The sequence below is a fragment of the Magnolia sinica genome, chromosome 17 (assembly GCF_029962835.1).
Source record: "Magnolia sinica isolate HGM2019 chromosome 17, MsV1, whole genome shotgun sequence".
Taxonomy (NCBI): Eukaryota; Viridiplantae; Streptophyta; class Magnoliopsida; order Magnoliales; family Magnoliaceae; genus Magnolia; species Magnolia sinica.
Genome location: NC_080589.1, coordinates 71,117,770 through 71,133,407, shown reverse-complemented (window position 1 = coordinate 71,133,407; position 15,638 = coordinate 71,117,770). Strand labels below are relative to the sequence as shown.

The window sequence follows — 15,638 nt, the reverse complement described above, 5'->3', positions numbered from 1 at the left end:
CATTGACGGGCCTCTTCTTTTAGCAAGTGGTGTGATTTTCCAACCATTGCTAGCATTTGATTGGATATGAAATATTTTGTGCATGGATTTTAGTGCGACGAGATGATGATTAGCAGGTATAAGACGTCATTAAGATGCTAATTAGCTGCTTAAGATCTCGCCATAAGTTTTAAGCTCCATCAAGAAATACCTAGAGGTAAGTGAATGCGGAGTAGTTCCTTGTTTAAAAACTGGAAAACAATAACTAAGCTCAAATTCAAAAGATCTGTTGAGTCCAGTGAGAATTCGTAAAAAAGATAGGACCCATGCATTACTAGGGCGGGGTATCATCATTTTCACAACTGGGAGGATTAGACGGCTGTGGGACATTTAAATCAATGGATGGATTTAACAGGGTGAGGCCTACGGTGAGGTCCACCAGATATGTGGTCCACCCTACTGACTGATCACGAACGTCATGATGAATCCGAAAACCTCATCATTATCTACGTTATCTTACACCCTGATCCATAGCTCAAGTGGTAGACTGAGTGAAAGATACGTGGTTTCAACACTTGAGGTCTTGGTATCGATCCCCAGTGGGGGTGGCTAACAATGAAGTGTCGGGGTGTACTAATAAGCTAACAAAAAAAAAAAACTACCTTACCTTCGTTGGAATCAGATTTTGAGACAGTATGCATTGCAGCAAAAAAAATTAAAAATTAAAAAGAAAAAAAAAAGTTAAAGAGTTTTCTCATTTCCTAGGGTTACAAGAATTGTGTAGGCAGCTGCCGACTAATAACATTCCCATTGGGAAAACCGTCCATTCGTGGTGGGCCAGATCCCTATGAACATTTTAAAGTGAGGTTCGGCCCACTACCCAATCCCTCACTGTCCACTGGTGGTGGTGGAGATTCGCTACACGTTTCCCAGCGAGATTCCACCACTTGAGAAAAGGAATTTCATTCTGAAAATGCATACGAATTCCCACCTAGCAACAGTCGAGGGTGGGAGATTTGGGGACAATTTCTGCCATTCCCATCTTTTCTCATAAATATGAAAAACAAGATATCACCCTTATATTTCACTTGATTGGCTGGAAATGAAGAGATCCTCGTCAGCTCTCGCATCACACTTCTACCATACCCATCTGAGTGGCGAGCATCCTTTAAAATATTCGACCAGCATCAGGCTTCCACAGTTTCGGAAACTCTTCATTCCGCTGCAAAAAACATCCACAAATCTTTCTTCTTTTCTTCCTCTAGGAAATTACAGACACCTGCAGACATAGACAGAAGCATATTCCACGTTAACCTTAAAAGAATAGCTAGCTTCAACAATCCAAAAGATCTCACACCATCTAACATGCAGCCACACATCACAACCTAGCACATGGTCTGGAACATTCCCATACATCAGGTGGGCTGCCTGATATGAATGACCGTGTGTGCATTGAATGTGAAGCACTCAAGTGATTTTTTTTATTTTTTTTTTCCATCCATTGTTTCCATTCGTGTGGCCCGCTTGATGCACAATCAGCAATGTGTAGTGAGGCATGTGACATTTAGCAAAATGCTGGTTTTTTATAACACAAAATAATCATTCTGAGATGGGCTGTACACCCACAACACAGAAAAGGAAGAAGAAGATGAGGAGAAAGGGATGGCAGCAAATATCCAACTTCGACAAAAAAACTATACCCCCCATAAAATATTGATTGAAGGGTATGTTTCCCTCAACCGCCTCTTGGGTCCATTGCACTGGCCCATCAGTGCATGGCCAATCGGGGCTGGCACAATATGAAAATCCAGAATGAATGCGTGGTGGGACCCCATCATTTATGGGCGGGTTAAATAAAATACATACACGGGGCGATTCTAGCTGTGGCCATTGCCCATAGTATCTGTTTCCTACCAATCAGAGAGCTCAAATTGCCTGTACCGGGGCACACAAATAGACAAAGAAGACGAAGGAAGAAAGAAATGAAAAATAGCAATCATCTATATTCAACAGTAAAATTTGCTAATGATTAGCTGGCTTGGATGATCCCAGTCTGTGAAGATTTTGGGGCATGGTCCAACCACGATGGGGCACATCTGTACAACACTCTGGACTATCAGTGAACCATGGGCTCACTAGGACCAACTCAAGGCCTGCAGACTTTCAAGGAGTATCAAGGCAAGGAAATCAATATCCGCAGGCTTTCCCAAACAACAACACTTGTTGAAAGTGGACAGCTGGAAAGAAATGCTGAATGTGATTCCTGGTTGTTTTCCAAAAGCAGCCCCGTCATTGCAAAAAAAAAAAAGAAAAAGAGAAGAGATTATTACCTGTTGTCGTCTACCATCCTAACCGCAAGCTTCAAGGACTCCTTCAATGAGAGTAAGCTGTTTGTGGGGTTGGTACCATCGAGAGCAGATTGCAAGCAAGAGAACAGTGCATGGTATGCTCTAACCAATTCCTCAGAGGCCCCCTCTCCATCGACCGAAGAGCTTCTCAATTGTTCTCCATCAGAAAATTCGGGCTGGTTTGGAAGATTTACTTCTTCTAGGTTTTCTTCAGTGCAAACCAGTGTTTCCGGGAACACCTTCTGTGCTAATCGGACTCCCACCCGGGTGCTTACTTCGGCTTCCAGCTTTGCAGCCATGACAGAAGCTCGAGCAATACACGAAGGAGGTAGCTGCAAGATAATAACCAATGTTTAGATACCCAATTGATGGTTCAAAGACTCACTAAGCTTAATTTGTTTGGGAGTTGGGCAGAGTTGAACCCAAAAAGATCAACTGAGCATCTGGAGACAAGAAGTTCGAGCCTGCAACACTAAGGGCCCGTTTGTACGCACCTTCCAAAAGGGTGTTTAAGGCCTAGTGCCATTTTGATGGAAACGATAGTTGATCTTCAGCATTTGGATGACCTCCGTCGCATCACCCGCTAGATAAAATAGGCAACTAAAACACCACCTCGACTAAAACCAATTTGGATTGGTTTTTGCCAGGTTGACCAAAAAAGCAGGCATGAAAACTCCTTTTTCGGAAACCTCCCTTTGAGGGTGTCTAAACAGGCCCAAGTCTTCAGCGCTCAAAAGGATCAATTGTGCAGTCAACCCAATCCGAGTCACCTCAGTCACAAGTTCTCACTGAGTCCAAAGCAAACAGAATACTTGAAAAGGCATGATTAGCATTGGCGTGTGAGCACAGTCTTCGTCAAAAAGTAATGGTAGACTTCCCATTATACCATGCAACCAATTACTTGAGCATGTCCTTTCCACTTTTGGTTCAATGATGGTATTTGTGTGTGGCTCGGCGCCAACATGGATGCCTGTGCTACATTGTATGAGGGATCTCCATGCGTGGGCACGCCTCGTGCTCAGCTATGTCGCGGGTTGGTTCAGTTGGTCTTGGATTGCACCGAGTGGGCTGAGTTAGCATGCGAGTGTTCTTAACGTGAGCCTTTGTCATAAATGTTCCAAAGCTTTCATAAAAGAAGGTTGATGGCCAGTGGGCAGCTAGTCATAAAATAAAAATTAAAATAAATAAAAAAATTCACTCTAGCATTTAACAGCTGACCCCAAATTGCTGGGAGAAAGGATAAGATGACGATGCTCATTTACACATGATTTATTGGTTCGATTTATCCAAATTCAATTTTCCTATATAGTATGGGGTCATACAACCTTGAATATTATCATTTATTTGTATGGCTGTATCAACATGTTATATTTTCCAAGGTTGCGGCATCTGGCACCTCCCATCCAAGTTGTAGTGGAGGTTTAATGTGACTATTTAGCTAGGAGGGAATTATATGGCCCTTGGCCTCAGAACATGCATCTGTCCATAGATTTTGAGTCTACGAGAGGGACCATAGCAAGAGGATACAGATTGTCGATATTACGAACACACCATAGATAGACCATGCTCCAAAATCACCCAGATTAAAGATACCAGCAATACAATCACTGGACTCTTTTTTGGTTGAACATGCAGAATTGCTGTATTTTTAACCTTAACATCTTTTTATAGGCTGCCAACAGAAGGGTTAGGAAAGTCCAATCTGCAAAAAATTTTGCGCATGCCATACCCATGGTAGGGTGCATCAGATCAACAGTCCAGATCATTCAGCCATGGGCCCCACTCAAGCACCTGTAGGACCGAAAACACTGCATATCCTAAGGTTAAGGATCCTATATTAGTACATCCACTCCGAAGGATGAATCGAATCTGCATAAATATTACATCTTTCAGTATCATCATATAACTGTGAAGAATAAAGATGTGTTTACATGTTGGTTTTCATAGGGTTGCAATGACGCACCTTTTGACACCGATATACATACTAAGGTCTAGATTGAACAGTTTAGGAGTAGGGTAATGTTCATAGGAAATAACTTGGCAAGGTAAGCAATTTAGAAGTTATATAACTTTCCTATACTCCAAATAATTAGTTTAAATGAAACCTTCTAACTTAGGCAAAAACAAAATTAACAACATTGGAATGGAAGTCAGTATAACAGGAACTGACCTGTGCAAGCCGCGCAACATTAAGACCAAAGCTCTTGTCTGCCATACCAGGCACAACCTTATAAAGAAAAGTGACATCACCACGATCCAGATTGTCAACACCTGGATCTGATTTAGAGATGGACAATTTTGGATTCTTCTGCGGTGTCAGATACGAGACATGATAAGCTCCCACAGATCCCGGAAAGTCATCCTTGATAGCCATAATTTTTGGGTAGTGGGTAACAAAGAGAACCATGCATTTCTTCTGATTGATAAGGTGATGCAATGTTGCATAAGCAATCGCAACGCCATCATGTGTGCTTGTCCCTCGCCCAAGCTCATCAATGATCACCAGTGAACGGGACGTGCAATTGTGGAGTATGTGAGAAGCCTCGCTCAGTTCCTCGAAGAAGGTGCTCATTCCTCGTTGGATACTGTCAGATGCTCCAATACGGGTATAAATTCCATCTAACACATGAAACTTTGCTGAGGATGCTGGTACAAAGGAACCAACCTAGAGGGATCAGAGGGTACATTTTCATGAAGTGATGTCCAGGACAATCGAGTCATTATGAGAAAACTGTAGCAACAAGAAGCACAGTTGGAATTCCAAAGACAGTTTGGCAATCAAGAGCAAAGAATAAATAAATAAATTGCTAAAAAAATATGACGCTAACAGTGAAAGATGGCTTCATAGAGAAAAGCCCATTTTAAATGATGTCCAATTTGCCAAAATATCCTTTTCTTACTGATGGAAGGATAAATCTACAAAATAAAAGGCTAGAAATCGTGCCTCTGAAAAAAAAAAAAAAAGAGGAAGAAGAAGTTCCATAAACCAAAAACAAACATTATTTCAAAAAGGTGAAAGGAAAAAAAACAAAAGGTTTAAGCTTTGCCATTTCCATGGGACAAAGTACTATCAGGCTTTCCACTGAAAGGAGACGAGCAGAACCCTTCCTTTCTACTTTAGGATTTCAATGCCGAACTATCTGCAAAGTACCGTTGGAAGTTTTCCCCGATAAGAGCAAAGTTCCATTGTGATGTTGTGACAAAAGAAAGGGAAAAAAAAAAAAGATTGATTGATAAATAATTGATATTGGTGAAAGTTCAAAACACTACCTGAGCCATGATAGCAATGAGAGCAACCTGACGAATGTAACAGCTCTTTCCACCCATGTTTGGTCCTGTAATGATCTGACAGTATTCACCATCCAAATGCAAGTTGGTGTCATTTGGAACGAAATTTTCTTGTAGAATTGACTCCAAGACCTGCATGGGATAACAATGTTATGCCTATTGAAATTTGGTATTAAAGTAGCAGTAGGGACAGCTTGAAGCCTTGAACTGAACCATAAAGCATCATCATCATCAGAGCCCTTTCCCAGCTATTTGGGATTGGCTTTCATGATTTGCTTGGCAAAAATTTGAGGACCAGAAGGCAACTTGACATCAACCCTCAAGATGCAATTCGTCACATTCTTTCGAACTTGCTATAAAAGATGATATATAAAGATAGCTCAAAGAGCAGAAAAAGGAAGTTTGGACAAATCAACCATCCAACACTCTGGACCATTTTTTTGTGAGTTTATAAAATTTTATGGACCTCCTTGTGGTAATGGGCTAATGTACAATGCTAAAAGCAGTTATTTACATGCAAAAGAAGCTAAAGACTTGGTACTTGGGCTTCAGTTTCCATTGAAAGCTTCTCTTGTAGACCTAGTTATGGGTGGTATGGATGCCTGCTTCCTGTTCATAGAGAAAATGTTGTGGAAGATGGTCTCAAATGTTATTATGTGGGGGATTCCATGGAAAGAGAAAACCATGAAGAGTCTTGTCATGAGAGTATCCAAAGATCAATGACGTCTACAATTGCGGATTGAGCTTTGGTAAGGTCTGAGTCCAAGGTGTCTACCATTGACGGCAAGTGGGGGTGAAGTTCTAAATTCCGGCAGTATTCGAAATATCAGTATTGTGTTACGTATCGCATCCTTGGGATACGGATATGTATCGGTTATCACATGGGATATGACATTTGTATCGGTAATTTTTTTATTTTTTATTTTTAAAAGGCAACAAACTGAAATTGCATTAAACGAAAGGAAAACGGAAACAAAGGACGAAAAAGAGAAACAAAAAACAGAAAAGAGAGGAGCCCATCTGTTGAGATAGCAGAAGGCACCTAACCGCCTAAAAAGCAAAGATCGACATCTTTCAGGTCCTTTACATTAACAGCCCATTCAATCACCATTTTTTAGCCCTAGAACCCACAAACTTAACAGAAGAAGAAGTATCATTGAAGCATCTTTCGTTCCTCTCTTCCCAAACAGCCCACCAAATGGCGAGGATGGTCATGCGCCAGATGATAGGCTTCGATTTTCCAAGCTTGAGACCGTTCCAAGCAAACAGCGTCTTAGCGGCTGACAAAGTAGAGCACCAATTGACTGAGAAGCACTGACAAAAATCTGCCAAAATGGAGGAAATGAAAGGGCAATGAACCAACAAGTGATTCACAGATTCCGCCTGACACATACAACATAAACAAATGTTGATGATCTGCATGCCTCTCTTAGCCAGGTTATCAACGGTAAGAATTCTATTGTGACCCACCAACCACCCAAAACAAATATATTTAGGAGGGACTTGATACTTCCAAATAAACGGCGTAGCATCACACTGAGACTGCATCGTTGGATATATTAAGGCATAAAGGGACTTGACAGAGAAAGAGGCAGATTTCTCCAACGGCCACGCAATGCTGTCAGGCTAGGAGGAAATAATCGTTGATTTAGATATGTAATCCTGTAGAGTCGTGTACTCGTTTGCTTCGCTATCAGAAAGATTTCTTATACATCTGATATCCCATACTATATGCGCTGGCGTAGAATAGCAACATCTGTTGATAAGAATGTCTCTGTCTGGAGCGAGGCAGTAAATTTAAGGGAATAGAAGTTTGAGGGATTTTTCTCCAATCCATAGATCTTTCCAAAACTGAATCAAGGAACCATTGCCCAACACATAACTACTATTTTTAATAACTGGCTGTTTGGCTTTATGAATTCCTCGCCAGATATGAGATGCCTTATAATACGAAGACTCCCTAGGCCACCATCCTCCCTGGGATGATCCATATTTCCCTTTAACTATCAAGGCCCATAAAGAGTCCTTTTCAGCAGCAAATCGCCAAGCCCATTTCCCCAACAATGCCAAATTCATGAGTTTAAGATTCTTAACATTTGCACCTCCCTCCCTGAATACTTTGCACACTTCTTTCCACTCAAGCAAATGAAACTTCTTCTGATTTTCCTTTCCAAACCACATAAAGTCTCTTCTAATCTTGTCAATACACTTGAGGACTGGCCCTGGACATCTGAACAACGTCATAAAATAGCGGGGGAGGCTGGAGAGAGCTGATTTAATCAAAGTCAGTCGACCACCCAAAGATAAATACCTGAATTTCCAGGAGGCCAGCTATTTTTGGAATTTAGTGGTGACCCTATCCCACATACACTTCGGTGGAGTGCCCACAGAAAGGGCCAGACCAACAAAGAATGTAGGGAAAGTCTCAACACGGCACCCAAGCGAGTCGGCAAAGTTCTGGAAAACATTGGGGAAATGGTTGAATTTTTCAGTGAAACTTTAAGGATCGTTAAAAAAGACCTTCATACACACTTTTAAATCATAACATCTAAAAAAAGAAGTGCATGTAATAAGTTTCCTTTGTATAGTGTCTTAAGCTACGCATTGTCTGACTGAACTAATGCAACTATATTCAAATTAAATGCATAACATTTAGAGTGTATGTGATGATCATTTCATCAAACACTTCTAAATACTTTGAAATTACTTTTAATTGATAGCTGGTTGAAGGGAAATTTCATATATATATATATTTTTTATATATATATATTATATATATATATATATATATATATATATTATTTTCTAAAAATTAACAAGGACTTAACAAATAGTAGATTAGCCCTCATACATACTTGATTTCATGTTTGGAGTGCAACATTGCAAGCAATTTGGGAGAAATCGGGGAAATTTTGAATTTTCCCCAATTTTCCTCCAAGCGGACAACCTATACTCATATTTCAAAAGTAGAGTGTGATGATCATTTCATCAAATACTCCTAAATACTTTAAAATTAGTCTCAATTGAAACCTGGTTAAAGGAAAATTTTGAAAAAAATAAAAATAAAAAATGAAAAACATGAAGAACCAATGGATATCGAAATCAAAAGCTCCAACTCCATGATTTTTTATGCAAACGTGAAGAACCATTGGATTTGTAACCATTTGACACTGATTTAACATAATTTCAACAAAAAAAAAAAGGATTAAAAATTGAAAATGCTCATCGAATTGAATATGTGGGTTATATCGGCACTACCTGTGCGTTTCATATCACAAAAGTGGGATACAAGATATATCGTGGGATATATCGGCCAATATCGTCAATATTTAAAACATTGAATACCGGTATCAGGGGGTGTATCAGCCCAGCCACTGTATCAGTCAAAATCATTTAACCAAAAAATTACGGAAAAAAAAAAAAAATCAGAAAAAGGAAACTAATAGAAGACACAAAATCTGGACTTCTTTGTGTTTTGCACATGTATTCAATGGTATAATGAACCATTCTTTAGTAAGAATGATCGCAGTCCTCTTGAAAGCTAAGTTGTTGAGTCCTTGACTTCTAAATTTTTAGTGATGCTTATAGATTGATATAGCATATCAGCTGTCATCTTCATTATTTCATGCATAAACTATAGGGTATACAGTATAGCCTATGGAGTCAATAGAATCATTATTAACAAGCAAGCAATACTATCATGATATCATTTAGCAAATAGCATCTTCACTCAGTACAAAGCATATGACCAAGGTGTCCCGTATTGGTATCGGTTGGCGTAACGGTGCCCTCCGAAACCGATACGGATACGGGGGCATAACGGTCTGTAATGGCGCAAATTTTATTTTATTTTTTGCCAAAAAAATATGAAAAAATATGGATTAAATCCAGAATATTTTAAGCATTCCAAATATGCATTCATTTATAAATTGGAACATGTTTATGGTGGTGTAACGGTCCACTCTTTGGTGAGAAGTTGTATCGGACTGTCTGATGAATTTATGAACCAAATAACTTGAATTTGACTACAAAATTCATATATTTAATTTTATAAATATCTAATTTATATACTTAACAATATGATATCATTTCTCCCAATAGTTCTTTAAAAAAAATGAAATTAAATTCAGGTACATGGCGTTGCCAATTTGGGGCTGACTTGGAGGACCAATCCATACCCCAAATCAGTCTCAAATTCATGCAATTTATTAGCATTATCCTACTTATGAATTGGTGGACATTTATTGGATAGTGAATCATGAAAAAAAAATCAAAAGGCCATATTTTAAAAAATAAGCATCTACAAATTAACAATTAAAACTATTTAAACAATTTGATTTTGGCATAGTGAATTAGCAATTACAGTCCATAATTTAATTGGTAAATTTTAAGTTAATACATGTCTCGTATACAATTTTTTAAGGGCCCGAATTAGGCGGGACCCGAATTGTGAAGTGTAGCACACGAGTGTCAAAGTTTTTTGGGCCCCACCCGTGATGAATGTGTTATATCCACACCGTCCATCCATTTTGCCAAATAATTTTACGGCATCAGCCCAAAAATGAGGCAAATCCAAAGCTCAGGTGGACTGCATCGTAAGAAACAACAATAATTAAACGTCCACCATTAAAAATTTATTAGGGCTACAAAAGTTTTAAATCAAGTTGACATGGGTGTTTTCCCTTCATCTACGTCAATGTGACCCAATTAACAGGTTAGATTAAACATTACAGTAGACCCTAAGAAATTTTTAATGGTGAGCATTCAATAACCATTGTTTCCTATGGTGTGGTCCACCTGAGATTTGGATCTTACTAATTTTTTAGATCATGACCTAAAATGATGTGGCAAAATGGATGGACGGCATGGATAAAATATATACATCATGGTGGGGCCATGCAACACGTGTAAAAAAGCCTACCACACACGTTTCTTTGAAAGCGGATTACGCCGTGTACCTCAATGACCTACCTGGATTAACGTCAATAAGTCACGTGGGTCTAATCATGACGTATGTATTATATCTAAACCGTCCATTCATTTGACGAGCTCGTCTTAAGGCTTGACACTAAAAATAATACAAATCTAATTATCAAGTAGACCACACTGCAAAAAGCAGTGGGGGATTGAACGTCTACCATTGAAACCCATTTTGGGATCACAGAAGTTTTGGATCAATATGAAATTTGTTATTCCCCTTCATTCGGGTCTTTTTGACCTTATGAACAGATTGGATGGAAAATAAACATTATGGTGGTCCTACGAATTGTTTAACAGTGAAAATCATTATCTCCGCTGCTATTTTTGGTGTGGTCCAGAAGATCTTTGGATATTATTCATTTTTTTGTTAATGCTCTAAAATAATATCTAAAAATAGATGAACGGTGTAGATATAACAAATACATCACTGTGGAGCCCACGTAACTTTGAACTCCTTTGAACCGTTCGTACAACTCAGAGCGCGAGGTGTCAGTGCTCGTTTTAGCAGGACACGTACCTACAGTAGCTTAGCTATATAGCTATAGCTGGTGTGTGGTACACCAATCAATCAGCTTCCGATTTCAGATGAAAAAGACGGGAGAGAGGGCTTCCGATTTCAGACGAAAAAGACAGGAGAGAGAGGGAAACCGAAAATCTAAAGAGGGAAAGAAGAGAGAGAGAGAGAGAGAGAGAGAGAGAGAGAGAGAGAGGAGGCCCGCAGCCGCAGCCGCAGCTGGGGGAGAAGAAGAAGAAGAGGAAGAAGAAGAAGGAGGAGGAGAAGAAGAAGAAAAGAAATTAAAAAAAGGTATGCTCTTTTTTTTCCTTTTTTTTTTTTGGGCCCATAACAGCCGTTACGGGGCCGTAACGGGCGTAACGGCCCCGTAACGGCCGTTACAGTCACAGAATCGGGGTGGTGCCCATTTCGACCCCGTATCGCGTAACGGACCCCACCGTTACCGTTACGTACGGCCGATACGTAACCGATATGGGACACCCTGCATATGACATTCTCAATATACACTTGCTACTTGAGAGTTTAGAGACTGTTAAACTTAATACATATAAAAAGAGCCTTGAAAATACAATCAATTAACAACCAAAATGGTCCATTTTTATTCAATCATCAAATCCAGCTCAAATCTTCTGTTTTTATCTCCAAAACAAGCCCAAATCTAGTCAAAAATGGCTTTCAAAGCTTCATCTTAAGGTTGAAATGAAGAAAAAATTGTTACATGCATATCAACCCCTAAACTGATACAGCTCTATGGCCACTGACTTTTGGATTGGACCATTTCACCCCTGCTTCACATATCTTACCCATATGGGCTGATATGAATATAAGATATGCCTGCATCGGCTGATATGGAAAGATATTTGGAACCATGGGCAGGAGGTGCTTGTAGAAGTTCAGCAGCATTGGGCCATCTTAAGCTCAATTTCAATGTACACCTCCTTGGGGGAACTGAGCCCTCTCACATGAGTGGTATAGTCCAAAACAAGCAAGAGGAGATACTCATGGCGTCCTCTGATCCCTGAGGCAATGTCCGTTTAAATGAGGAAACTATGGCTCTCGGGAGGGTTTCTGTTATTATTTCGTCTTGGGATGTTGACTCTTGTGATGGCATTAAGTGGGTACTATGAAATCATCAAGCCCGTGGTAAGTTTTCGTATTGCATTTTTGCAATCAAGAATCATTGTTGAGTTGGTCATTTTTTGTTCTTGAATTTTCAAAGGGATGCTAATGAGATAGTTGATAATCCACAAAAGAGGAAGTGGCAAGGGGGTCCCTTGCTATCGGTGCATCGTACCCTCTCTTAATGCGGTTCCCTTTTTTGTTTTCTTTGTTTCTTTTAGTAAAAATTTTGGTAAAAATAAAGTAACATTTAGCCCTACTATTTTTGTGAGAATCACATGGTATATGTATAAATTTATTCAGATGGGACCAAAGTTGAACTATGGACCATTTTCCTTAAGTTTCAAATCAGGTTGTCAGAACCTGATGATGATGGATCAATGGTGACCTGCAGTCATTAATAACCTCTAACCTATTGGAAGCTAAATGATTAGAGCCTAAAATTATATTTGTTGCAGCAAGTAGTTTCATTCCTCCATGACCATCACATCTCCAACGTTTTTTCTGTAGAATGAAAACATCTTCATTCATTGAACAGTTGAAGTTCTCTTACATCTGTCTGCAGATATCCAAAAATCTAAAATTCCCTAAGAAACTTTGCATATATTAGTGCAGTGCGTCTTAGTGCATCTTAGAAAAGATGCAAATTGTCTTTCGTCAAAGAAAAAAAACCAAAGAAGAAACCTTTGCAACATTTGCACAGACAATGAGGGAGAGTTCTGTCAAGGTTACAATAAAAGCCTAGAACAGTTTTCATGGAATCTATATAAATGAGTATTTACTGTTTAGAGGCACATACTGGATGACGACCAGAACAGATTTGTATTTGACCAGGTTCATCATCATCCAGAAGAACCGGACGCACATAGTTCTGCAAATGGTTGAAGGGGTTAAAATGAAATATCATCCACACAAGTTGCCAGCCCAAATACAAGGATTAGATCCAGTCGAGGAGTGTATTATTAATGTACCTGATTTCTTGACAGAACTGCAAGTGAATGCAGGCAGTCCAAAGCAGCTAGGGCCTGGACAGCAGCTTGAAATTCGGCATAGTATCTACCAAACCCCAATAAAAAGTTATCCCATGTAGCCCGACAGGCAACAAGAAGTTCCTCCTTAGCAAGTGACAATCCATCCAAAGCAGTAATGACTTCTGGGGGATGATAGCGGATGGTTTTCTTTGTACTATTGACCTTGGCCCAATTTGAAGGTACCCTTACATCTGAGGCCAACTGAAATTATAACTAAACTGAGTTTGCTCTCTAAGAAGAAATATCATCATGAGAAAAATGAAACTGAACAAAATCTACTTAGGAAAAATAACATGGGGGTGAAGCATCCAGAGGATAAAATACAACAAATAGTGAGGATTTTATTTATTTATTTATTTTTATTTTTATTGAGAAATTGACATGCAGGTCCCTCCATTTTTTGCTCAATTCCGAATACACTCCTCCCTTTGCAGTTTTCCTAAATAAACCCTTCCCCTTCTTGCCATCAAATAAAAAACACCCTCCACCCTCCCCTTATTCATTAGATGACAGATACTTCATTTTGAAAACAAAAATTTTACAGAGACAATTTGTTGCGTGCATGCATGAGATCCAACCCACTCATTAGGTGGGAGCAAGGTTTGAAGTATCGTTTAAAACCAGAACGTTATCATCCGATATGTACTAGTATCTTCCATGAACAATACTGTTATATTGGCCCAAAACAACTTGATACAAGGTGATACGGGGTGGGGTGATAAGGGGCCGTATCGGTGGTAAGTGATACAATACCCGATACACCGGTCTTAAACCTTGGTGAGAGGCAGTACAGACATGCCTAGCCCAAAGATCAGGCCTATCCATTCATCAGATGCCCTTCATGTGTATGACAACAATCCATCTTCAATGAACACGTGGCCGATGATAAAACTTCAGAGACCATATTAACCTTATATGGAAAAGGAACGGGATCATTTAGAACGAAATAACAAGAAAGGGTGTTAGGAATTGAGTTAAAATGGAGAGGGCTACATGTGCACCCAACTTCTGGTGATCCAAGTTGTTTATCTAGCCAGAACATCAGGGTATTGTACACACTACCAAATCTTCCTATCAGAGGATCCTAACCATCCAATTGACCACAACGTTTAAAAAGAGGATCTACATTCAACAAGAAAAATGCTTCTATTTTGATGGTTAGGATCATCCAATGGGAAAGATTTCAAGGCATTGTTCATCTACAAGACTCATCAGATGAATAGTGTGGGTCACCGAAAGCTAGAACCTCCTATATGGTTGTTCAATGGAGCAAACAACGTCATTTGCCCAATTGACTATCATACATCTTCTCATAAATGCAACCTCGCCTCCAAGTGCTTGGATAGATCCTAGTCATTGAAACGTGTAACTCATTCTCGCCTCAACCCTTGTCTAGTAAATTGTGCACCGGCAATGCCTGTTTGTAAGGAACAATTGAAAGTGACTAGATCATTAAGAACAGACATCATAAGCTAGGATTGGCCTCATGCAACCAAGACCAAGAATTACACAGGAGTGAGTTGGTTCAAGTTGAAGACTTCAAAAGGGAGGGGGGAAGGCCCAAAGGACGTGGGTGGAGGAAGCAAGATAATGTTTTTGACAACTTATGGTTTAACTGATGAGATAGCCCTTGATAGAACGAAATACCATAACAAGATGGATTCGTGTAGCAAACCCCATTTCATTGGGATAATGATGACGATGATTTTAGAAGGGCGACAGTTCCTGCAAGTGGATAGAACATTGATGCTCTTGATTGCAATTCATAGTAGTCATTGAAAGCTGCCAAAATGTTGACACAGAATGTAGCTACATAATGCTATTAGAGATGTTAGCATAAGCATGTCTTCTTTCTCGGATAAGTTGGATGTTGAAATATGGAATGCCTGTGTGTGGGTGACTGTGCACATTGATGGGGACATCTCGCGCATATGTGCACGCACGCCGCCTCACCTACGCACGGAGTAGGAGGGCCCCACCATCGATCTGTCTCGATGACGACGTCCAGGGAGGGCCTCCTACCTAAAAGACGAAGTTTGGTTCAAAAGATTGGGCCCGATAATCAAGAAAAGCCCATCATGGGATCTCATGATCGTGGCCCACTCGTCGGATTGATTTCATATTTTAGGTTTTGTTTATTGTTATTATTTAGAACATTGTGAACGCTTTAGATTTCTCTGTTTGATTTTTATTTTAATTTACTTCATCGCCAAATAATAGGTTGCGCACATGGTGCGAATTTTGGGGTATAGAATTTTCCCTATAAATAGGCACTACTTGTAGTTCTTTTGATTCATTGAAGTTAATAAAAAAATTCCTTCTTTATTTTTCTGTTCTCTTTGTGAGTTGTGGAAGAATTCAAAAGTGAGTGCGAAGCCC

At 39.6% G+C, this 15,638-nt stretch overlaps 1 protein-coding gene across 7 annotated transcripts in view; it reads right to left on the bottom strand.

Annotated features, from left to right (window-relative positions):
* Positions 1–708: 708 nt before the first annotated feature.
* Positions 709–15,638, bottom strand: part of LOC131231928 (DNA mismatch repair protein MSH3) — a 31,120-nt gene continuing 16,190 nt past the window's right edge. For 3 of the 7 annotated variants that reach the window (XM_058228327.1, XM_058228321.1, XM_058228324.1), the window contains 7 exons: positions 13,200–13,460; positions 13,028–13,099; positions 5,598–5,747; positions 4,498–4,992; positions 2,310–2,659; positions 1,846–1,914; positions 709–1,258 (listed from right to left, as the gene is read on the bottom strand). In XM_058228327.1, coding sequence (XP_058084310.1) covers positions 1,890–1,914; positions 2,310–2,659; positions 4,498–4,992; positions 5,598–5,747; positions 13,028–13,099; positions 13,200–13,460 — 1,353 coding nt within the window. In that variant the 3' untranslated portion in view covers positions 709–1,258; positions 1,846–1,889. Of the gene's footprint in view, positions 1,259–1,845; positions 1,915–2,309; positions 2,660–3,213; positions 3,485–4,497; positions 4,993–5,597; positions 5,748–13,027; positions 13,100–13,199; positions 13,461–15,638 lie in introns of those variants that run through there. The other 4 variants (XM_058228323.1, XR_009164570.1, XM_058228326.1 and 1 more) reach the window with 4 other exon arrangements.